Raw genomic sequence first — 25,191 nt, forward strand, 5'->3', positions numbered from 1 at the left:
CTGCTTAATATAGGGCTCAAGATAACTGGCAGCCAATCAGGCTTTCCTGACTCAGCATTTCTATTTCCTCTCCTGTGAGATCTTGCGCCTGCGTGTCTCCCACTGAGCCTTTCTCTTGAGACATCTTCTTAACACAGGTGAAATTCCAGCTTCCTCCTGATCAGTCTCCTCAGCCCTCATCTCTGACAGCTGTTCAGATTCCTCTGTCTGCTGCCGTTCCAGCTCAGCTTCAGAGTCTGTTCTCACAGCCAAATCCTGCTGCTGTGCCTCTGAGCCTATACTCCCAACCAAGTCCTCCCGCTCCTCCTCTGACTCTTCTGACTCAGAGGTCTGGGCCATGACAGTCTGCCATCTTGAATCAGGGTGGATAACATTATCACATACTAAGCCATTGAGGTCTCCTTATGTGTCCCAACAGCTGTAGCAAATCTGGTTCAAATCTGTTCGGCAGCTCACAAGTTAACCCACTTGTGCCTCAAACGATTACGCGTCTGCCATCTTGAATGGCGGACAACATCATCTGAATGTAGATGACATAATCACAAATGACTCTGTTGAAGTGTCCCTATGTGTCCCTACAACTGTACCCAATTTAGTTCATATTGGTCTAGGCATTGTGAAGTTGATGGGGGACACACAGACAGACACACATACACATATGGAATGCTGGGTAGGGTTTGTGAGTCAGCTTGATTTGAGCTGGTCTCAAGGTTGTTCAACAGGTTCGGGGGCAAACTGAACCTGTCCCATAGAAATGATGCCGGTCCAAGTTTGAACTGAGCCGAGCCCAATTCAAATCGAGCTGGTTCGAATGGCTTGAAGCACTGAAAGTCCCGGGCAACCATTTCACAGTGGCGGTGGCCATTTTGTGACATTTCTATCACAATGCCCAATTGGTTCTCCTGCCACTGATTGGCTAGCTGTGTCTTATCCCCTGGTTGGCCTGCCATCCTGCCAGTAAGTCTGTTGTTGGGGCAACTGTGACCTCAGGGACAGTGGAGTGGGTGCAGAAAGGAGGGGGATTCAAAAAGTACTGTATTTAAGACCAGCCCTTGGCCTGGCAAAATTTGCCAAGAGCGAGGAAGGCAGGAGGGGTGGTCACCCAGTTCCCAATTCTTCACCCCCAGCTATGTGGCACGCAGGCTCTCTTATCTGAAAGAGCCTGGCCCTGCAGTGCAGGTGACGCATGCAGCACCTTCTGGGGAGAGAGCTCACCTGCCAGGGAAGCTGATGTTTCCATGGCAGGAGGGGAGGAAGAGGGCTTAACAGCTGCTAGCCCAGCCAGACAGCCCATCTCCTCACCCACCTTCCCACTGATCCCACCTCTCAGTGAGACCCCTCATCATCGATTCTGGGACTGGGTTCTCTGGGACCAAGTTTGAGGAGGAGACTCAGTCCTGGCCTGTTCCTTCTCATCCCATGAGGGTGGTGGGGTTGGTTGGCAGCCAGCAGACCCAGTAGAACTGCCATCACCCAAGCGGTCTAAGTCTGCTGCCAGCATTGTGTGGAAGCACTTTGACATCTGTCAAAGTGCCCCCATATCTGCTGCTTGAGTCCTCTGCAAGGCACAGGTCAGCAGGGGGAAGTATGTCAAGCATCTGGGAACATCCTCAATATTCTTATGTTCTGCCAGGCATCACCCTAGCATCCTTTCCACAGCTGACAGCTCCAGAATGCCTAGTAGTGTACCTTCAACTACCTCTGGCAAGGGGCGTGCACCAGCTTCTCTGAAACAGGGGATGCTGCCTTTCAAGCAGTGGGCACAGTCATCAGGCAGCAAGCATCCTGGTTGCCCAGACCCATGTCTCATCATCCAGATAAATGGGGCGATGATGGCTCTGGACAAACAGCTTTTTCAGATTGTAGAGAATGCTGGCTTCCTCCGGCTACTCCAGGTAATTGCTCCTGACTATCAGATTCCCTCGATCAAATTCAGACAGAGGGTGGTCCCTTCCCTGTACTGGGCATGAAGAGAGCTTGTGTCAGGGCAGCTGGAGTCAGCAGGGCCCAGCACAAGCATGCATTTCACAACTGACCTGTGGAACAGCGTAAGTGGAATGCATGCTGCTTTTCTGTCCCTCACTGCTCACTGGTGGGGGCTGGAAAGAGAGGGGACATCCGGTGCTGCTACTGCTGTGACCAGCCCCACTCATGCAGCATGGCACAGGTGGGCCATGCTGCATGTGGAGGCAATGGACATGGCACACACATGGGATGAGCTGGCGGCTCTCATTGGCTGCCAGTGCCACACTGAGGAATGGCTAACTGGGGAAGCCAAATCTCAGGTGGGGCTTCATTGTCACTGACAATAGAGCCAATGTCACCTAGGTGGTCCAGTAGCTGCAGTGCATGTCCATACACTGCATGGCACACACTCTGCACCTGGTGGTGACAGATGCCCTTGGCCTCAAGGAGGCCAAGGCATCCAGGGAGTGGGGCACCGTTCATGTTGGTCCTGCTGCTTCCACGTCTGTACTTGTGGAGAAGTGTTGCAAGATTGCAGCCTGTTTCCACTGGAGCGAGAAGGGCAAGTGCATGAAGCGTGAGCTTGACCTCCCTTGACACCTCATCCCTGGGGATGTTGAGAACTGCTGGAACACAACCCTTCACTTGCTCCAGCGCCTGGTTCAAATGGGGATGTCTTGGCACCTTGCCAGAGGTGTGAGAAGCACTAACCAGGCCCTGTAGTGGTGCTGTGCTCTACAGGAGTTGGTGGAAGAGGACCCAGAGATGGATCGCATCCAGTTTTGGGCGGCACATCACCAAGTCTGGCCAGACTTGGCGGCTGTTGCTGGATGCCTTCTCTCATGCCCCCCAACCAGTGTCCAGAGCAAGAGGATGTTCTCCATGACCAGGGACGTGATGACACCACACCGCTCATGCCTGGATGCTGGCTTGGTAGAGTAACTGGTCTTTCTCAAGGCTCCCTCTGCTGGTCTACCCCCAGCTGCAAGTGGAGAGTGAGTGAGTGATCCATGGTCACCCTCACCCACCTGCAACACCACTTCACAGCTCATCCCATCACACTTTTCCCTAGGAAGAAGTTATTACAAACTGAGAATGCACACTGTGTGGATTCTCAGTTTGAAATGACTTCTTCGTAGGGAAAAGTGCAGTTCCCTATAAAGATGTCATTACAAACAGATAATTCACAGCACATAAAAATTCCTAAAAATCAATCCCTTTGCCTGATTCCTTTGTGGGAGTTGGGTAGTAGTTGGCACCAGTGGGGCCCTACCATTGGAAAGTAGGCTTAAAAAGGGAGAGAGAAAGTAAATAAGCTTGATGTTGCAGACTGCTACAGTTCTCCAACTCAGCAATACCTGTTACTGCAAATTGAAATTTGTATGATTTTATCTTCTTTCCCAGGAAAGCATTCTAAAACCTACCTGTGAAGCTGTAGTCTGTAACTTTTGCAAACCATTTCCCAGTCTTTCCATTTTTTGAACCAGTTCTTTTCTCTTCTTCCTTAGTAGATTCTGATAAAGTTTAATTAGTTCCAGGAAACTCTTAGGCGTTGTGTAGTTATAGCACTTCTCATTCTGCTGGTACTTGACACTTACTTCATTAACACTTGTGTGTGCAAAAGCAATAAAGTGGCTGATTGAAGACTTCACATGAGGCTGAAAAATAAGTCCACAGCAAATGATACTTCACTATATTTCATTTTCTTCATTAGCACTCTAGGTGAGCATGTTGTCTAGGGAATCACATCCACCATTATAGAACTGGAAATGGTGTAGAAGAGAGCAACCAAATTATCAAAGAGCTAGTGCACCTTCCTTACGAGGAAAGGCAACAACATTTGGGACTTTTTAGTTTAGAAAAAAAGCAATGAAGAGGAGACAAGATAGCAATTCATAGAATTATGCATGGTGTGGAGAGAATGGATAGAGAGAACTTTTTCTCCCTCTTTCACAACCCTAGGGGTCATCCCATGAAACGGATTGCCAAGAAATCTAGGACAGACCAAAGGAATACTTTTTCACACAGCACATAATTAATATATGGAATTCTCTGCTGTGGGATGTGGTGATGGCATCAGTTTGTATGGCTTTAAAAGGGGTTAGACAAATTCATGAAGGACAAGTCTATCAGTGGCTACTAGTCTTGATGGCTATAGGCTACTTCCAGCTTCAGAAGCAGGACACCTTGGAATACCAGTTGCAGGAGAGGGACAGCAAGATAGACATGCCTTTATCTCCTGATTGCAGGCTTCTCAGAAGCATTTGGTGGGCCACTGTGTGAAACAGGATGCTGCACTAGATAGGCCTTGGGCCTATGTAGCGATGTTCATGCTACATTGATTTAGGATTCTTTTTTCAAGACTGAAAGCTACTTCTAGAAGATGTATCCCCCTAAACAGTCTGTCCAGCCCCAACATTCAAGTATAGATGCCTGTTCACCCAATGGTGTAATGGAATTGCTTGTTTTGATAACAACAAAAATTGCCTTATCATGCAGAAATGGAATCTTAGGGTCCTCTCTTTTCTGACTTTTGCCATTTTGATTTTGCTGGTTATCATACTGTGCTGGTGCCTTATAGTAAAACCTAAGAAAAAGAACTGGCTCAGTCTCTCAATCCTTGGCGTCAAGCAACTGCTGACTGTTGTGATGTATTGCATGAACACTTCAGTCTATCATTGTAATACATCAAAGCAAGGTACTGGCTTGAAGGTGGAATTACTCAAAAGGTGTTGTCATTTAGCAGACCTGTCCAGGAGCAAGGAATCAGTTCAGTCACAGAGCAGAAGACACAGTATGCTGCTAGGAGGAAGGAGGTTTCTTAGCTTCAAAATATTAGTGCATTAATGAAATACAATTTGCATTCATACAGATTATAGCACAAGGGAAGGTCACAATGGGACTGTAATTACTCAGTCAGAATCAAATGCTGCAGCAACCAGAAATAAGCCACACTGGCTATATGAGGTTTTTTTTATTTATTTACAGTCCACCCTGTGGCCTAAACTCTGACCTTGGATGTATACTGAACTTCTCTATGGGCTGGCACATATCGAAGCCTCTAGAATCCAGAACAACTGGATGCCATTTGCAACCCTTTTAATGAAATACACTGCAGGGAATTTTTCTTCAGGATTTTCCATGAGCGTGTAAATTTTTGTAGAGTGTATACACAACCTCATGCAGAAAGGAAATTGGTTGGAATTAAAAAAAATGAGAGGCTATATGTGAGGTCATTTATTGCAGATTACCGACCCATTTTTGTACTTCCAATGAGGTGGTTAAACTGGTTAAATAGATACCAGGTAGAGTTTCTACTCTTACAGTGTATGCATATGAGGAATGTATGGTTCTAAATTTTTATTAGCAATTGTAAATTCAAGGTTATGGGCTGACAGTAATTTAAAATCATGAATCTGGGCCTAGTTCCCAGAATTTGGCTATCTGCATAGCTAGAGGAGCTGGACGGTCACATTAGAAAGCAGGTCAAAGTATAAATGAATTAAAGCTTGGGCACTATGTAAGCATTAAAGCCTACATCCTAACTAATGCTGTGCGTATACATACATAAGAAGCATGCACAGCATGTGGTCTCTCTATAGCAGTGTTGACACTTGTCCACGGGGAGCACAGGGAACAATTTTCACTGATTTTACCTTCTCCAGAAGCACTCTGTGCAACAGGAAATAATGTCCCTGAGGGTTGTGCAGCCCTCAGGTACATAATTTCAGGTGTCACAGAGTGCTTCCAAGGGAAGGGGAGATTGACAAGAATACGAGCTGAAGCAGGATCGCCTCTGCCGCAAGAGTGCTTCTTTGGCTGCATGTGTAGAACACTAAGTGGGGATGTTGGCCTAAAACCTTTCAGTAGGGATCCCATTCAAAACCTGGAATTCAAGAACAAACACTTTCTATATGGCAGATATTAATCCTCTAAAATCAATAGGTTGTTTTTTGTCACTCACTTCACAAGGTAAGGATTTAGATTATTAGGCTTTTTTTATTCTGAAGTAATCATCATCTTTAACTGACTTCAATTTCTGATTGATTTTCATGACCAAAGGCTTAGTTGGTAATGGAATCAAACAGAAAACAACAAACAGAGCTCAGATTAGCTAAATGTCAGAACTTAGGTCAGATGAGGCAGCAAGGCAGGCAGCCAGGCAAGGTAACAAGGCAGGCAGCTGGAGACAGAGGTTCATAGGGGAGCTATTAAATGTGTCAAGGGTTGTGCAATACTTTCAGGCTTTTGTAGACATTTTAGGTCACACTCATGAGCTCACAGCTCTTTTCCATTCATACTAGCTCCCATCTAATTCCCTCAGTCAACAAGTATTTGTTGACCTCAACTTTTTAATGCTAAAACAGTTCTGTTCTTGTAAACAAAACTTTTGTGCACAAAGCATGTGCGCTTATCTGGCCTTACAAAAGACAGGAAGCAATGAGACTGGGGCTGAAACAAGTGTGCGCTTTTAATTAAAGAGGAATGCTAATACTGAATGAATTGAGATACAACTTCAGCCCTATTCACACATTACTGAGCACAGTGGCATCCATGGTGGAAACCAGGGAGGAAATCCCGCCCTGCAGCTGTCCCTCACCCCCTCCTGTTGAGTGCTCATAGTTATGATCCTGTTTGTGTGAAGGGGGAAACACTGTAACTGTAATGGCCAGCTCTTCTGTGAACAGCAGCCTGGATCGCCCGAGGTTGCTGCTCACGGAAGAGCTGGACATCACAGTTATGGCGCTCCCCCCGCTCACACCAAAGGGAAACCATAACAGTGTTATGATAACACTGAGCACCTGGCAGGAATAAGTGAGTGAAAGCTCCAGGGCAGGACGTCCTACCTGCTTTCCTAGCTGTAACCGTGAGCACTGCTGAGCTCATTAATATCTGAAGGAGGGTTCTACTGAAATTCAGGTTGGCAAATGAATTTTCCATTAGCCTTCTGCCCCAAATTAAAAAAACACACACAACAAAATTCCTCCAGAAGTTTCACACATGCTTACTCTAGATTGCTCATTTTCTATTCATATCAGTTACTGAATTGATGACTCTAATCTCATCCACTTTATTTTAAAGCTTTGCACCAATGCACATCATCCAAAATATTACTAACAAATTATTGTTACCCTCTAAAATCAATTTATTGAATTGATTTTCAAAAAATCTAGCAGATTTTCGTAGTTACAAGTGTCAGCCTGTTAAGTGCTGTTCAAACCTCTGAATATAATTTTTACACAGTATCTATGGCATTCAGTACATTTCTAGTATGTTAATTACTTCAGAACAAAAGATAAAATACCAAAAAATGTCTTTGTTGTCTACTAAAATTAGCATAACTAAAAGGAGAAATAAATTTCCTACAACAAAGGCAGGCAATACAATAACTCAGAAGAGTGGAGTTTTTTTCATTAGTGTATCAAACTGCAAGATGGAAACATGTAATTTGAAAAGGCTCATAAGCAAAAATGGAAACACAGCTGATGTTGTTTCATCAGCATGTAAGTTTCAAAAATAAGGCTTCTATAGCTATCAAGCTTTTAGGGGGGGAAACTCTTCACAAAAGGAATTTCAAGCAAGGATGCAACCTTCAACCCTTTGAAATCAATAGCAAAACTCCCACTGATTTCAATGGGGCTGGACAGCATTCAAAATAAATGCTGTCTCCGTACTTAACTAATTTCCCTTTGGCTAATGGTTTTCACCCTTTCCTCTTTCCCCTGAAGAGCTCAGGCAAGCATGCATGGGCTTTTCTTTATTTAATCTTACAACAACCCTGTATAGATAGATAGATAGATAGATAGATAGATAGATAGATAGATAGATAGATAGATAGTGTGTGTGTGTGTGTATGTATGTATGTGTATATATATATATATATATATATATATATATATATGCAGTTTATTTATGTATATATGTATTTATATGTAGTGCCTGCAGACCTGGCCTTATGGTAGATTATGCCCTGAGGGAGGAGTTCCTTCAGTTCTTCCCCATTGTTAGTTGTTGCCAAGTTGTGTGGCTTGTGCAGGTTTGCAAAACCTAACAGGCCCTCATGCTGTTCCCTGGCTTCCCCAGCAATGCCCATGAAAGGGCCCCAGGGGTTTGTCAGCTGCTTTGCTGACAGTTCGGGGTGTGCATGGAACTGGTTTGGCTGGCTCAGTTCAAAAACAAACCGGATTTGAACTAACCTGGCCCAGTTCTGTGTCTGCCCAACTCAGGTCCAGTCTGATTCAACCACTGAACTAAGCTAAACTGGTTCATGGGATATGCTTGTAAAGGGGGATCTGGTGAGGATTCCCCTTTACAAGTACAGGGGGTGGGAGACCCTTTCAGGGATAAGGGGCACCCAGGCGGGGGCAGAGAGCAAGCAAGTAAGCTGCTTACCGGACGGTGCAGCTGCCAGTGTGGCTGCTGGCACTGCCACACACCGCTTGCCCTCCTGGTGGCCGCAAGCAGCACGCCCCCCGCTCTTTTACTGAGCCGGCGGCTTGGTGGCAGCTCAGTAAAAGAGCGGGGAGCGCTCTGCTTGGGGCTACCGGAAAAGTGGGTGGTGGCGAGCGCCACTGCCGGCTACAGCGTAGGCCAAGTAAGCAGCTTACTTACTCGCTCACTGTCTCCTCCCAGCCCCCTTATTGTGCCAAACCAGTTTGCCCAAACCCGGCCTGGATCAGTTAGATCATGGACCAAACCACCCATGGTTTGGTCCGCTATCGAACTGATGAACTGGTTTGAGGCGAACCATTTTTGCACACCCTACCCTCTCTCTAGGCCTTTCCCTCCATCCTTTCCCCAACCTAGCTCTCTCTCTCTCTTTTTCACTCTAAGAGGGAAATTAGGCAGATAAAGCTCTTTCCCAGTTCCGCTCCCTGCCCCCCAACACAGTGCAGTCAGTATGCTCAACAAACAATGACTACTAAGCTTAGTTAGTGCCCCCTTCAGGAAGACGCCATGGACAACCACCTAGCTTGCTCAGACTTAAGGCCGGTCCTGACTGTTTGGATATTTGTATTAACATGAACCAATTTGGACTGTACTGTACACCAACACACACCCCCATATGACTTAAGAGTAGTTTTAGAACAGTATAATTGATATATTCTACCCCCCCATCCCCCCACATAAGGATGGGGAGTGGAAGAGCACACCAAATGTGAGGTGGGAAGTGCATCCTCTTGCTTTCAATCAAGTTGTGAGCAGGTCTGGTGAACAGTATCATCTGAACTGGCCCCATGTAATCTCTCATTTACTGATCTTATAACTTTCAGCTCTTTCAGCCTGTATGGAACAATATTGTAGCAGTGGAAATAATCTGTGATTCTGGTCCATTTTTAACTTTTCCAATCACCAAGGATAAAGTTATAAATGTAATAGAATAATAAATGATTCCACTACTACAATGCTGCTGCACACCGACTATATGATCTTGAAGTTATAAGGTCAGAGAGCAAGCTATTACACATCAATACACAAATGCAAGTAGTATAGTTCAGGTTACTTGTGAGGATAAATGAAGGGAAAACCCATATATGCTTCCCTGAGCAATTTAGAGGAAGGGTGGAATACCTATTAGACAGACAGACATTAAAGTCATTCTCATGAACATTTTCAGTGGGCCGGGAGGGCAGGGTGGGGAAGGCAAGATCAAGCTTACCTTCCCTCAGTCGACCATTGTCCATGTTGGGACGCACGGCTTGCGTGCCTACACATTCCACGCTGCTCCTGGCAGCATGGATCTCTGGAGGCCAGGAAAATGATATCTGGAGGCACTCTAGGAGCCTGGCTCTGTGTATGCTCGGGATGCCCGCAGCCCATGCATACACATGACCTTGGACCTGGGGTAAAGGGCACGCTTGCATCCTTTAGCTCAGGTAAGGTCTGGGTAAAAAAACCTCGGGCTACTAGAGATCAGCTTTGATCCCAGAGCTGCACATGAGCAGTCCTACTCAGGTAGGGCTGCTCTAACCTGGGTAGGGCTGCTTGTGTGTACAGCCACTATGTATGATATAATATATATTGCAAGCAAGTCACACTTTTCAGCTGCACTTTGAAGTGCTTAGTCTCACAAGTGATATTTTGATGTGTTCGTGTATGTTTTTCTTTTAGGTCTTGAAATCCCGTAACATATTTTCTCTGACATCTCCTGCAATCTTACATGCATTCCAAGCACATTCCCTGCTTTGCATGGAAAATGTATTTGCACAGTTGTCAGGATGATGGACAGGAGGAGAATGATAGGAAAGTGCACTGATCTTTTACTTGTTATTACATACAATAGCCCAGTAGGAATCATGATGTGTTGGTGAAACAAACTGTGTCCTATTCTGGAACATATTAAGTTTGTCTCCAGGACACACATGACTTCACGAGGGTGTCTAACCTCATTCATAATAGATGCTAATCTTTTCAGGGCTGACTGATGACAGCACTTCCTGCCCTTCACGGAATTAGAGCTGGGTTTTATCAAAGGACTCAAACTGCCTGCTAATTAGACTAATTCCCTTCATCATGAATTATTTATTTCCATTGGTAACCGATCACCGTGACATTAATGGGTTCTGCTCAACTTAGTTCCCTCCTAATATACACTATAAGTTAAACATTTTAAAAACTCCTGATACTTTAACTGCAAGTTAAATGTATCCTAAGCAGAACTCTTAACACAGCTTTGAAGGAACTGATACTGCTGATACTCAGTACCATAAAATCAGCAGAAAACAACCTCTTAAATTGTGAAGTTAAGGTTGCCCAGTTAAGGCAGAAACCGAAGCAAAAGAACAGGACTGGATCGCTAACATGTCTATTAAGTTTGATAGAAGAACGTTTTCTATTTGCAGTGCTGGGTCCTGAAGACAAAGGCAGTCTTTGCTTATACACAACCATTATTCAAGGGAAGGAAGCTTTACAGCTTGAAGAAGCTTTAGTGCTATAAGAAAGGGAGTGCTTGTTCAGCTAAGAAAGTATGTTGTATTCACTTTATTTCAAAGCTAGTCTTTAAAATGACCTACAAGAACAAAAAGGAAATGGTACTTAAAAATAATAATAATAGAATTGTAAAACATTATCAAAACCCACAGTGAGCTCCATCGAAAATGAGGCCACAATCTAAAGAACGTGACAGAGGCCCAGTTCTCATTGTGGCAGTAGATCTGTGTTTGGGCCAGCTGCAGATTGCAAATGAAGGTTCACATGAGTGAAAGTCCCATCATGAAAAAATTCCTTGCGCACAAAGGAAAAGGCTAGGTTAGAACACTTCTCTTCAACGAAATGGAGGGGAAAATGCACCCCAGCCTCCTTTCCTCAGTTCGCCTGACCTCTTCAAACGGGAGGGCCCCCCACCTAGGCAGTTGTTCAGGGATGACAGCCTTGCTCTTCATCCTTGGGTCAAATAGGCAGGACAAAACACGCGCTGCCGATCCACCATTCCAGTCCTCAGCTGACCAAGGCAATTGCTTTCTCAGTGGTCAGTGTGGATTGGAGCTGACCCATCATCTTCTCGGCTCAGCCTGGCTCAGACTTGTTGCTCCAGCACACAAAGAATGGCTTGAGTGTCAAGACAACCTCAGACATGAGCACCCAGTCTTGGGTGGATAGGTCACATACTTCCAAGCCATACTTCCTTGCCAGGCTGTGGATGGCCAGCTTTTGCTGGTGCTGAAGCACGAGAAAGGTGGCATTCCACTGGGTCGGAACATCCTGAGGGATCAGGTGTTCAGATAGGCCAATCTCAAGCTGCCACTCCTTGAGCATCTGCCTACCCTTTTAGCTCTGGTGGAAGTAAGCTGCTATCCTGCAGCACCTCTCCACAAGAGTAGCCACGGTGGCAGCAGACTGGCACTCAGTGGGGATGTCTCACCTGACCTTAGCCCCAGAAAGGCCAAGCACATCCCATATAAGCAGGTGCAGACAACAGATGGATACAAAATGCAGCTGCTCAGCTGCCCTCACTCACTATGTTTGGAGATTTATTGGTCACCGTGAACTATTGGTGAAGGTTTGGCTGCCTGGACAGCCATCACTCCACCTAATGATCCATGGCCACTGAAAGCTCATCTGCCATGTGATTACTGCCAAGCACCTCCACTTTGCTGCACAGGAGGGGCTGGCCATGCCAACAGCAGCAGATGTCCCCTCGCTCTTCTGCCTCCACCAGTGTACTGTGAGCAATAGGAAAGAAGCATGCAGCCCACTGCAGCTGGTCCACAGATTGGCAGCAAAGTGCACACTTGTGACAGGGGCTGCTGCATGCAGCAGCCCCAACACAGCCTCCCTGCATGCCCAGTACAGAGAGAGCACCACCCATGTGATGAAGGTGGTAGGTGAAGGGATGTTATAGTCAGGGGCAAGCAGTCAGCAGAAGCTGGCATTCTCCACCACCTGGAATGGCTGCTTGTCCAAAGCAATCATCACAGCAATGGCCCAGATGACGAGATGAGGCTCTGAGCGACCAGACTGTTGCCCACCGACTGCACCAACCGTGGAGGCAATTTCCTCTGCTTGAGAGTAGGAGGAGATGCCTTGCCACTAGTCAATGGCATAGGAGGCCTATTTCTGCCAGCAGGAGAAAGGGCCCCTGGGTGATGCTGTTGCAGGTGCTTCAGCATCCACAATGCCCCAAGATGCTTAGGGTCCTTTCTGCTGCTGACTGATGCCCTGCAGTGGATGCAGACAACATGGCTTGGGTCACCATGGTGGAGCTCAAAGTGGTCCCATACCATGCTGACCTTGGAGCCAGTTCACCTCAATTTGTGGGGGGGGGAGGGTTTGGTTCTGGGGCTGCTCGTTCCTTCTGGGGCCACCACCAGCACCACCCTCAGTCCGGGCATGAGAAGGTCCAGAAACCGGAATGACTTTCTCCTGCTCCTCCTTAGTCTCAGACTGGGGAATTGCACAGCCAAGGGGATTTGTGGAGGATTTTGGGATTGATCTGGCTGCGTTAGCAGCAGCCAACACAATCACCTCCTCCTCCGCTGCCGAAGGAAGAGATTCTTCCCTAACAAGGGAAGACCTCTTCCCTAATTCTAGCTCAGCTGCCACTGGCAGATGTTCTGCAGGGTGTCCCTTCTCCTGAAAGGAGAGCCTGAACACAATGGGGACAACTTGGGGAGTAGACCTATTTCGCCGTCATCTACTACGACCAGCATCACCTCTCCCTCTGCCTGCCAATCTGTTCCAGGTTCTGCCTTGCACCTTCCTGGACATATTGGTTTGTTTGTTTTTTAAATTCAAGCTCTAACTCTGAAGGGGTGGGAGTGGGAGAAGAAGCACCTTTAAGGCAGGTATTTTTAAAAAGGTATATGGGGTTGGGGGTGGCCTATTTATGCTGTGTGCACAAACAGAAGCTAGACAAATTAAATCCAAAGAAACAGGCTTTACTGGGGGTGGGGTGGAGGGGAGTGAGCAACATAGGGGTAAGTCTAGGGGGAAGGAAGGGGAAGGGGATTAATGTAGTCTCTCCTAAGTTAACCCATCCCTCCTGTCCTACAGTCCTACGTACCTGGCTAATACCTCCCTTCACCAATCTAGGCCCTATTTAAAGAAATTTAACCTGACCAAGGTTGGGGTGCTTACTTACTTTCTGGCAGCTTCTGCTGGAGTCTGGCCAGATGCTGGTCAACAGCTGGGGGTAGGGCAGGTGGGTGCCAGAAGGCTGGCACCCACCCAATTCTTTTAAAGGGAAACAGAGAGAGCCTGGCAGACTGGGCACCCGATAGAAGTCAGAACACACTGGCCTACAAACTAATAACAACAACAACAACAACAACAACAACAACATGACAATATCTATAATAACAACAGCAACAACACTGACAATAAAATTCTGGCATCCCAGGTCCTTGGGAAGGACTCGATGTCTGGATAAAACAAACCAGTCAATAACACCTCTCTGACTAATACCAATGCATAGAATTTTGCTGGTTCGGTTAGAATCTGAAGCAGATTTTAACTCACCTGGGCTGCTTTGGGCTGAACCGGGTCCAGTCTGGTTCGACCACTGAACTGGGCTGTACCAGTTAGTGGACCAGTTCGGATATATACTTGCAAAGGGGAATCTGGCGAGGATTCTCCTTTACAAGTAAAGCGGCAATTCCTAGCCTAAGGATGGGGTGGGGGGAGAAAAGGTAGATACCTGCTATTTGCAGGTGGCTGCAGTGGCAGTGACAGCAGTAGTGGCTGCAGGGACTCCTCCAACCCCCAACCCCCTGTCAGTCTCCCAAAGATCAGACCTGGACAGCTGCAGCCTGGTTTGGGCCTCTGTGTTTGCGCGGAGGCCATTTGCATCACCACATAGTTTGCAGCGTGATGCAAATGGCTTCTGGAGGTCATGGAAATGACCTCTGCATGGGCTGCTGCTGGCTCAGGCTGATCTTCAGGAGGCCAGCAGTGGGTTTGGAGGAACTCCTGCTGCCTCCGTTGCCACTGCTGTCTCCACCACCGCTGCTGCCTGCAAATAGCAGGAATCTACCTTTTCTTTGCCCCCACCCTCTTCATCCTTAGGCTAGGGATTGCCCCTTTACTTATAAAGGGGAATCCTCACTAGATCTCCCTTTACAAGTATATACTCGAACCAGTTCGGACTGGTTCTTTTAGAACCAGGGCCGGTCCAGTTCAAACTCAGACTGGCTCCCACCTGTTTGGGAAGCCAGTCCATAGGAACATAGGAAGCTGCCATAGACTGAGTCAAACCATTGGTCCATCTAGCTCAGTATTGTCTACACAAACTGGCAGTGGCTTCTCCAAGGTTGCAGGCAGGAATCTCTCTCAGCCCTATCTTGAAGAAGCCAGGGAAGGAATTTGGAACCTAGATGCTCTTCCCAGAGGGGAATATCCCCTGAGGGGAATATCTTACAGTGTTCACATTTCTAGTCTCCCATTCATATGCAACCAGGACAGACCTAGCTTAGCTAAGGGGACAAGTCATGCTTGCTACCACAAGAGCAGCTCTTCTCTCCTGTCCAGTTTGAGCTCTGACCAGCCAAACAGTTTGAATCCCTAGCTACCACCATTCTCAGTCTGATCCTTCCTCTTCTGAAAGGCACACTATAAGAGAGATCTCTCTGGTGTCTCAGTCCCTTAAATACATTTTGAAAATCCCTCCTTTGGCTCCCCCTCCCCCCAGCCAATGGGGCTACAGTTGCCCATGACAACACTTGATTTCTATGATAACAACCCAAACAAGAAGCAAGCAGAGTGCAAGCCAATTGGAAGCCAGTGCCAGAAAACCAACCAGCAAGGGGGGAAACAACCCTCCAAAATGGTGGTCAGAACACTCAAAAGATTCTGATTGAAATGGGGTTGTTCAGTTTTGAGTTAGAAACCAGCCCTTTATTCAAAGGACAGTTTGTTTCGAGCTCAAAAAACTTGAAATGGCCCATTTTGAATCCGAACATTCCAACTGCGAAACATTCTACAGATGTCTAATCTCCAGCAGGTCTTTTTAAAATCAGCAGTCATCCAGTTTAGAAACACACAGCAATTTAAAAAGCAGTTTGTGTGGTTGCATATAGATATTCAGACTTTTAATGGGACAATTTAACACTGTGTCTTCAGTTTTTAACTCCCCAACTCTCCAAATCCCAAGAAACCTTAAATTTTTACTGTAGCTCTGTTGTCTTATTTTGTTTTGTTTTGTTAATTATATTGGCTTATTTTTAGTTTTGTATTGAATGCTTTAACTGATGGAAGCTGTTCTGAGCACTTTTGATATTGAGAAGCTAAGAGATTATATATCATGAAATACATATGATAGATTGATAAATAATTTTTTTTACTGTATACTTCCATCTATCTCCTACTGCAGTTCTCCTCCCTCTCCTTCTTCTATTTTCACCTTCTCTGCATCTCCCTCGCTTTCCATCTTTGTCCTTCTCAACAAGAACAGCCATAAAATAATGGTGATGTCACCACTGGTCCGAACTATCATGTAGTATGATCCAGTTGGTGGATCATCATAACCCACTAGTTGAAACCCAATTGTCTAGGAGGGCTGCTGTTCAAAGGGAAAAAAAATGTAAACATTTTATTGGGCATGCACAAAATATTATTATCAAGGCTTTCCTCTTCCTCACTTCTGGTGATTCTTTCCTATTTCCCTGCCTTGCCAAATTTTTATCCTATTTTCTTGCCTTGCCAGAGTTCCAAAGGGGTATTTTTACATTCCTTTTGGTGTTCCTGGATTGATTTCTTTCACCAAGTTCTTATTTCTCTTCATTTCCACTTTCCAAAGTGTTTTCAATCTGTCTATCCATCTGTCTGCCTCTCTCCTTTCCTCTCTTTTTGTGTGCTTTGGAATAAAACTTTTGGCCTTTATTTAATTGCCCAGCCAGGGAAGATGCAAAAATCTACTCAGAAATAGATTCAATTTCCCATATTTCTTCCCTTTCAAATGTCCATTTTAAAAAAATCAATAAAACCACTAAACTTGTTTCTTTTGGAATAAAATGCCTTAAACTGTTCTGAAGTGAAGAGTGAAGCACAGTAGAATACAAAAATCCATCAGCTCTTTGCTGCATTATGGATTTGTATTCATTTATCATTTGTATTCACAGTTGCAATCCACAAAAAAGGTGATGTTGCGCAGCGTAACACAGGCAGTTCAAAACAGCCCACGTTACACTGTGCAATGAATTCTTTTGCAGTGAACTTCAATGTGGGACTGATGATCCTACACTTAGAACAGCACCATGCGTGTGTACAGGCTGTCCTTAGGAGCCTGGTGGGGTGTGGGCCTGAGACAAATCAGCCAGTGCAGGGTCTCCTTCCAGTTAATTTTAATGAGGGTTAAAAGAACGGGGACCGGGGTAGTTGCCCTGCCACTACAGACCTGCATGTGTAGTGTAGGAAACATGCTATAGCACTTTACCCAGAGGTGCTGCTAGGTGATGCTGGACCTAACTAACTTATGCCCACCCTCCGCAAAATAAGCATCCTCTCCTTATATATAAATTTCACCACAAACCCACAGGTTTGGGCTAGAGTGAATTTGCCAAAAGGAAAAATGGTAAGAAAAAAAGTCTAGGTAAGCCCCAATGGATTCTTGGCCATTCACAACTAACTGGGACACAAGATGTGTTTACTTGGTTTACAGTTCAAACACAAAACCAACTTGGACATATAGTGCATTCTAAGGAATAGGGATGTGCATGGAACAGGATTTGCATTCCATTCTGAGTTCAGAATGGAACGCAAATCCCCTGGAAGTTTTGAGCTTGGAATGTTTTGAGTGTTCTGAGGGAGGCTGTTTTTAAGGAGTGTAGAACCAGTTCAAATTGAACCTGGTTTGATTTGAACCGGCCCAGTTAGACCAGTTCAAACTCGAACTGGATCAGCCCCCCACCGGCCCATGCTGATGCAGGGGAGTATACTAGTGCAGCCTAGAGGAGCCACTGCTGCCCTGCTGTGACCAAGGGGCCACTGCTGCCACACTTAAGTTGATCTCCTGCCCCCCCCCCCCCACCTGCCCTTCTCATCCCCTTTTAGTTCCTAGGGATCCTCCTTTGCTTGTAAAGGGGAATACTTACCAGATTCTCCTTTACAAGCATCCCAAACTGGGTCGAACTGGGCCAAACATGTTAACCTGGTTAAAAGGCATGAACTGAACTGCTGGCCAATTCTAACAAACCGGTTCTCAGACTGGCAGTTTGATTTGAATTCAGTTCAAATTCAAATCGAACCACTCAGAACAGTGTGCTCGGACACTGGCTTCTGATTGGCTTGCGAGCTCCTTGCTTGGCTTGTTATAATACAAATTTTTGTATGATAACAAGCCAACCAAGAAGCAAGGAGATCGTAAGCCAACCGGAAGCCAGTGTCATCAAGGGAAAAACAGCCTCCAAAATGGTGCTTGGAACGCTCAGAACACTCCAACTTGTAATTCCATTCCAAGCTCTAAACAGGCTCTAAATGTTCTGAGCTCAGACCATTCTGCACATCCCTACTAAGGAAAATAAATTAAAACAACATCACATTCATAGTTCTCATGCAGACCTTTTGGATCACAAACCAATTTGAGCATAGTGCATTTGTAAAAAAAAAGTTTATTCAGATCTAACAGTCAGTTCTACTTTCACTAGGTGTGAAGTATTCTATGGATAGAGATAACTATTTCTGGCAGTTTTACTGCAGTAAGGAAAAATTTATTAAAAATCACAGGATTGACTGATTTCCTTGAAATAAAAACACACAGAGTCCTGTCATCTTGGGCTACATGTGTGTGTCTAGTTTCAGAACTCTAAGCCCAGGCAATCTGGAAATGTGAAGGCGGAGATATTGCACTTTTTAAAATAAAGGCAAAGGGCAAGATCCTTCACATGGAGGTGGAATGATGGTCCAAGGCAGTGAAAATGTTTACCCTTTGATCTTTCTATGAAGGCATTGGGCAGATTCTTCCACATTGGGATGGAATGATGGTCCAAGTGGGGGCCTCAATTCCAGAAGCTTTTGCAGTTTTCTGTCATAAGACAAACCATTTGCAGGACTTCTTTGAAGTTTTTTTTTTTTTTTTAAATTCAAAAAATCATTAAAAATCAAAGGATTGACAAATCCTCTTCAAAGTTAACACACACAGAGTCTTGATAACTTGTCCTATATCTGTGCCATATCTCAGAACTCTAGGCCAGGACATTATGGAAATATAAAAGGGGTCGTCTTTTCCTTTGGGAAACATCATGTGGCCCTCTAGCAGATGAGGCCCACGGACCTGGGCCCCCAGGTCCCTGCCTAATAGCACCCTTGATGTCACCATTATACTTTCCCAGTCGGATAGCATATCTTCCAGTGCACAAAATAATCCACTCACATTTAACACTGGACATAGAACTCCAATATTACACTACCACGACTGGTTACCAACTTGTTGCTGAGCTCTATTCAGCTGTTGTTTATCTGACCTTTAAAGCTGGACCCTGATCGGTTTATCTGACCTTTAATAGTCTCAGACCAGAGTATCTCAAAAATTGCCTTCAGCTACATGAAACTGTCCTCCCCTTCAGATAAGCTACTGAAACCTTCTTTTATATCCTCCCACTGTTAAAGGTACAGTAGATGAGTGCAAGAGATGGGGCCTTTTGGGTGGTGGCAGAGACACTGGAATGCCCTATCCAAAGAAATTCAGGTGGCTACATTACTACCTGTCTTTTGGTGGGCTTTTAAAGACGTTTCTTAAATTCTGACGACTACTGTTTTTATATTGATTATGCTATACTGACTGGAAAATATTTTTATTTGCCAAGATAGACAAGCTTAACAGAAGGCATCTGAATGCTGCTGCTGCTGCAGACATCGGAACAGGTGCCACTGTTGCTGACTGGCAGTGGTGCAAGCAGCGTCCCACAGTAGTTTCCACAGCGGAGGAAACTGCAGGAACGCTGCTTGGTCAGCTGGCAGTTGGCAACATCTGCATTTGGCATCTGCAGCAGTGCCCTTGTGCCTTCCGTCAGGCTTGTATATCATGTTGGCCACTGTGCTTTTTATTTGATTGTAAATTGTTAAGTTTGGATATACTGACCAACATCCAGACCAACCAATCACACGAGGAAGTACATTGTGCTAGCACTACCTGCACAAAGTCTGGAGCCTGCATTCCAGACTAGTGTTGTGTTAACTGCAGAAGACCTCATTTGTTTTAATGAGAATTTATGCACAAGACTGCTGTATCACAATTTTGCAGACCCCTGCTTTTTAGTGTAACTAAGCCATCCTCTTGTGCTAGTGCAATTCTGCTTGTTCCACGTGCAGTTTGTTGCTGTAGATGTCAGCCATTGCTTTTAATGTTCAATAATTCTATTTGTCATCTTGAGGATATTTTCACAGAAAGGCAGGATAGGGATGCAGAAAATAGACTGATAGATGAAATCGGCAGATGACCCAGTTTCAGAGGCAGCCTTTGTTGGTTCCCAGAGGAAGCTAGTTGGCCACTGTGGGAACCAGGATAGGAAGGCCCTGGTTCGCCCTAGCCTGCCCCTGAAGAAGGCTTTGGCTAATACGCATTGGGCTTCAATAAATAAATTTTACAGCACTTTTAAAGGACTTTGGTCTCCTCCTTTGCATCTGGAATGGGTGCTTCATGTTTTCTTCTTTTCTTATGTGCATAAGATGGACAGATATAAAAATATATGGGCTCTCCAGAACTAGTTGCATTTCCAGTTCTTATTACAGAGTAGACTAGCATCTCTGTTCAAATGCACCCTTGGATTGCAATTGGCTATTATGGATATGCAAGAACCTGTTCAGAGGCCCTTTTACAGGCCCATTTACAGGCCTCTGGACAGGTTGAAAAGACCAGTGGTTCAGCCAGTTTGAAGGTGGGGGGGGGATACCTATAAGGGTGGGGACCAGTGCTTTAAGCCCCCCCTCCGCCGTGTTCCCCCCACTGGTACTGCACTTTAAAAGGGTCCGGCGGAGCAGCAGCGTACTTCCCTCCCACCCTGTTGCTTTGTCCGGAATTGCCCAAGGTGTGCATGTACGCCAGGTACATCCGGTCACTTCAAGTCCAACAAGGCAATGGGCCCTTTTAAAGTGCAGCGCTGGTGGGGGAAAATGCGGTGGGAGGGGTAAGAGCAAGCTCCCCCACCCTTAAAGGCAGAGGCGTAACTAGGGAAAACGGCGCCCAGGGCAAGCACTGAAATTGCACCCCCCCCGCCGCGCCCCCCGCCACCCCCCAGCATACATCAGACTGACACACATGAAATCAATTAAACAATTAAAATCATTTAAACATTAAAGTTGTTCACATCAATATCATTTAAAACCCAGCATTAACTATAAATCTAATGAAAAGCCTGCCTGGGTGAATAAATATGTCTTCAGGGATCGTTTCAAAAGGGACAGGAGGCGGAGCCAATAGAGAGGGAGAGGCAAGCATACTAAGAAGGCCTCTCTGTGCAGCTCTGGTCACACCTTTCCGCTTCTGTGCTCCCTCCTCCTTTCTTCCTCGTTAGTGCAAATGTAACTAACAATAATTGGAGCAGCAGCAGCAGCAGCACCTTACTCTCGGCAGGCGCACAGAGCAGGCAGTGCTGTGCTCCTCCGGCTCTCGCTCTTTAGCTGCTGCTGCTGCTGCCCGACGAAAGAGCCGGAGCGAGCAGGGCGCTGCGTCCGTTCCCCCCGTCTCCCCTCCACACTCGAGGGGATGGTGCCACTTCCCAGCTCCCTTCTCCAGAGGACAGTGGTTCCCCTCGCCAAGTAGCAGGGAAAGGGTTCGTCCCACTGTCCGGGCTGGTCCGAGGTACAGCAACTCGGCTTCTAGCTTCCCGCACACCATTGCAATTGTTCTCTGGGCGGCTCAGGAAGTTTGAGCCACTCGAGGCTGAGGGGCCTAGCATGATGGTGCTCAGGGGCTCGTGTACCCCTATAAGGCTGCCCCTCTGGGGGCTGAACTCCGAGCGAGCTGCTGAGGCCACTGGGTCGCCGCTCGCTTGAACGTGTATCCGCCCCCACCCTCCAGCCGCCCGCCTTGTTTCCGCCAGAACAAAGATAGAGCACAAAACATCTCCCGTCTCTTCAACAGGTCACGGTGGGAGTGAGAGTGGGACAGAACTACGGGTGACGCAACTTAACAGCCCAGCCAGGTGCAAATTTGCCAAGCCCGCCCCGCCCGACCAAGTTCACAAAAATAATCAGTGATCACACACCTTGTCCTGGTGCTTTAGGTTGCTTTTTGTGTTATATGCGCCGGCCGTTAACTCTGTGCTTGCTTGTGTGCTCAGCTGCCCCTCAGGCAGCAGCAGAACGCTCCGAGTCCGACTCCCTGCCTCGTCGCCGACGCACGTGCTGGAGTGAGCTGGGAGGAGGAGTCGGACACCAGCAGCACCACGCATGCGCGCGACTGGTGGCAGGGCGGGGACTGGGAGTACGGACAGAGTACTTGCTGTTATGCTGCCTGCTTGTGACGAAGATTTGATTCGCCGCGCGACACACTTTAGGCGCCCGCGTGCCAGAGCCGAGCAATGGGGGGGCGGGCGGCGCCGGGACCGGGCGAGGGGGGCACCACGGACTGGAGTGGTCGGACTGCTGCTAAAAAAAAAAAAGGAAAGCCAGAGGATCGGCGGGGGCACTTTTGGCGCCCCCCCACATGACCAACCAGGGTGGCGCCCGGGGCACATGCCCCCCCGCCCCCTATAGTTCGCCTCTGCTTAAAGGTACCCCCCCACACACACCTTTGAGCCACCCCCTGCTTGTTCCATGCACATCCTTATTGGCTATACAAAACCTCAAAGTGATGTGTTTTCAGTGTCACTACAAATGAACCAACAGAGCAGAGATAAGATGAGGGTGGCATCTGAACTTTGATATTATCAAAGGCTTCTTCTGATACAGTGGAATGTGGAAGAAGATTATCTCATTCTGCAATGAGATTAATGTACATCATATTGGTAGCTGTTCAGTTGTACACAGATTACTTGACAGGTATCACAAGCTCAAGACAGAAAGATGTCATTCTCACCATATTTAAAATGTTCTTCTCTATATTTATTATGGAACATTTGTCAGAAGAAGCAACGAAAACAGAAAACATGTTCATACTTTTGTAACAACCATGGTGTGCTCAAAATCAAATATTTGAAAGCTGTTCTCTCAAGCAGCCTAATCCAGGCTAGGGCAACCCAACCTGAGTTAGGCTGCTCGTCTGGAGTGCTGGGATCACTTCCGATCCCAGCACTCCCACCTTGCCTAACCCTCCTTTTTGCCCTGGTCTTCAGCCAGGGTGAGAGTGCGCCCTTCATCCTGGCACCAGGGCTGAGTGTATGCTCAGGCTGCATGCAGTGAGCTAGGTGGCAAGAGCACCCAGCTGAGGAAGGATCCCTCAATACACCATGCTCCTGGCTCCCTGCTCTGCCACTCGTGTGCCACGGCGAATGGCAGAGCAAATGGGAGAGGGAGAGCTGGCCTCCCCACCACTCCTCCCCTCCTGGCGGTGATTCAGGTCTTGTGTACAACCTCTTGGTCTCTGTGTGTCTCAAATTTTAGCTTTTTGGTTAATGTAGATGTACTGGAACCATTTTGGAGCACACTTCAGAGCCCCTATTTCAAGAGCATTATACAAATGTTCCATTTTCAGGTGTTTCTAGTAATCAGGGTGTTGTGGACCATTCATTTTACAATGTTAATTAGTCTCAAGCCTATTGAATAATTATAATAATGGGTTGCATACGAACCCTTTGTGGAGTGTTGCTCTGTTAGAAGCTCATAAGCTTAGGATACAATTTAATAAATCATAATAATAATACAAAAAGCAACATTACTGGGAACAGCCTATATTCTGCAACAATATCTATAATAATAACAGCAACAACACTGACAATAAAATCCAGCCATCCCAGGTCCTTGGGAAGGACTCTGTGTCTGGATAAAACAAACCAATCAATAACACTTGTCTGACTGTGTAAACAATTAATAATAATAATAATAATAATAAGAAGAAGAAGAAGTAATAATGAGCAGAGGGAAAATAAGAGAAAGAGAAGGAATAGAACTGCCCAATGGAAGCAAGATCAAGAACCTGGAAGAGAAAGAACCTTACAAATACTTGGGCATTCTCCAGGCTGATAACATCGCACACACTGAAGTTAAAAGAAAAATTGGAAGTGAATACATAAGGAGAGTTAGAAAAATCCTCAAGTCCAAACTCAATGGCGGGAACACCATACAAGCCATAAACACCTGGGCTATACCTCTTATCAGATACACTGCAGGAATAATAGACTGGACCCAGACAGAGCTAGAGACGCTGGATCGTAAGACCAGGAAAATCATGACCATCAATCATGCTCTGCACCCCCGCAGTGATGTCAATAGGCTGTACCTCCCACACAGCTCAGGTGGAAGAGGAATGCTGCAAGTCCATCAAACGTAGAGGAGGAGAAAAGAGGCCTTGAAGAATATGTCAAGGACAGTGAAGAAGATGCACTTCAAATGGTCAATAATGTGAAACTAAGCCCCTGCATGGTCAATATTTGCACAATATAAGTGGAAAATCAGACATCACCAAGACCTGGCAATGGCTGAAGAATGGCAACTTGAAGAAAGAAACAGAGGGTTTAATACTGGCTGCACAAGAACAGGCACTAAGAACAAATGCAATACGAGCAAAAGTCGAAAAATCCACCACAAACAGCAAGTGCCGCCTTTGTAAATAAACAGATGAAACCGTGGACCACCTAATCAGCTGTTGTAAAAAGATCGCACAGACTGACTACAAAGAAAGGCATGACAAAGTAGCAGGGATGATACACTGGAACATCTGCAAAAAATACAAGCTACCTGTAGCCACACATTGGTGGGACCATAAAATTGAAAAAGTTGAAGAAAATGAAGATGTAAAAATATTATGGGACTTCCGACTACAAACAGACAAACACCTGCCACACAATACACCAGATATAACTGTAGTCGAGAAGAAAGAAAAACAAGTGAAAATAATCGACATAGCAATACCAGGGGATAGCAGAATAGAAGAAAAAGAAATAGAAAAAATCACCAAATACAAAGATCTACAAATTGAAATTGAAAGGCTGTGGCAGAAAAAGATCAAAATAATCCCAGTGGTAATGGGTGCCCTGGGTGCAGTTCCAAGAGACCTTGAAGAGCACCTCAACACCCATAGGGGCCACAGAAATCACCATCAGCCAATTACAAAAAGCAGCTTTACTGGGAACAGCCTATATTCTGCGACGATATCTATAACAATTGACAATAAAATTCTGGCATGCCAGGTCCTTGGGAAGGACTCGATGTCTGGATAAAACAAACCAGTCAATAACACCTGTCTGACTGTGTAAACAAGAGAGTAGTACTAATTAGTAATAATAATAATAATAATAATTATTATTATTATTCACGGAAAATGCAAATATTCAGATAACAGGAGAGAGTTAGCTCAACTGAGAAACCAGGAATTAAATGCAAAAGACGATGCCAACAGAACTTCTCATTATATCATGACTTGTCATGGTTTGTATTGGATTAATATGCAGAACAGAAAGCCTGCTCCCAATTAACAAAAAATCTTTTTGAGGGATTATGTATTACAATTGTACAATTCCTCTGTATAAAATACAGCATGAACACTATTACTTAATTTAGTTGAAATGGTAGCTTGTTGACAAAAGAGACCTTGCTGAGACTGAAATCCTGGAAATGTAGCTTTTATGAAGCAAAAAAATTTCTTGAAGGCGCACATAACAATACCTTTTTTTTTTTTTTACAACTGTGACACAATAT

General features: G+C 45.7%; 1 protein-coding gene across 19 annotated transcripts in view; it reads right to left on the minus strand.

Annotated features, from left to right (window-relative positions):
• LOC128332356 (dynein axonemal heavy chain 11-like) overlaps positions 1-25,191 on the minus strand; it is a 353,782-nt gene that overhangs the window by 106,771 nt on the left and 221,820 nt on the right. For 18 of the 19 annotated variants that reach the window (XM_053266643.1, XM_053266647.1, XM_053266645.1 and 15 more), the window contains one exon: positions 3,386-3,623. In XM_053266643.1, the coding sequence (XP_053122618.1) occupies positions 3,386-3,623 (238 nt within the window). Of the gene's footprint in view, positions 1-3,385; positions 3,624-21,602; positions 21,731-25,191 lie in introns of those variants that run through there. The other variant, XM_053266759.1, reaches the window with a different exon arrangement.

The sequence above is a fragment of the Hemicordylus capensis genome, chromosome 1 (genome assembly GCF_027244095.1).
Source record: "Hemicordylus capensis ecotype Gifberg chromosome 1, rHemCap1.1.pri, whole genome shotgun sequence".
Taxonomy (NCBI): Eukaryota; Metazoa; Chordata; class Lepidosauria; order Squamata; family Cordylidae; genus Hemicordylus; species Hemicordylus capensis.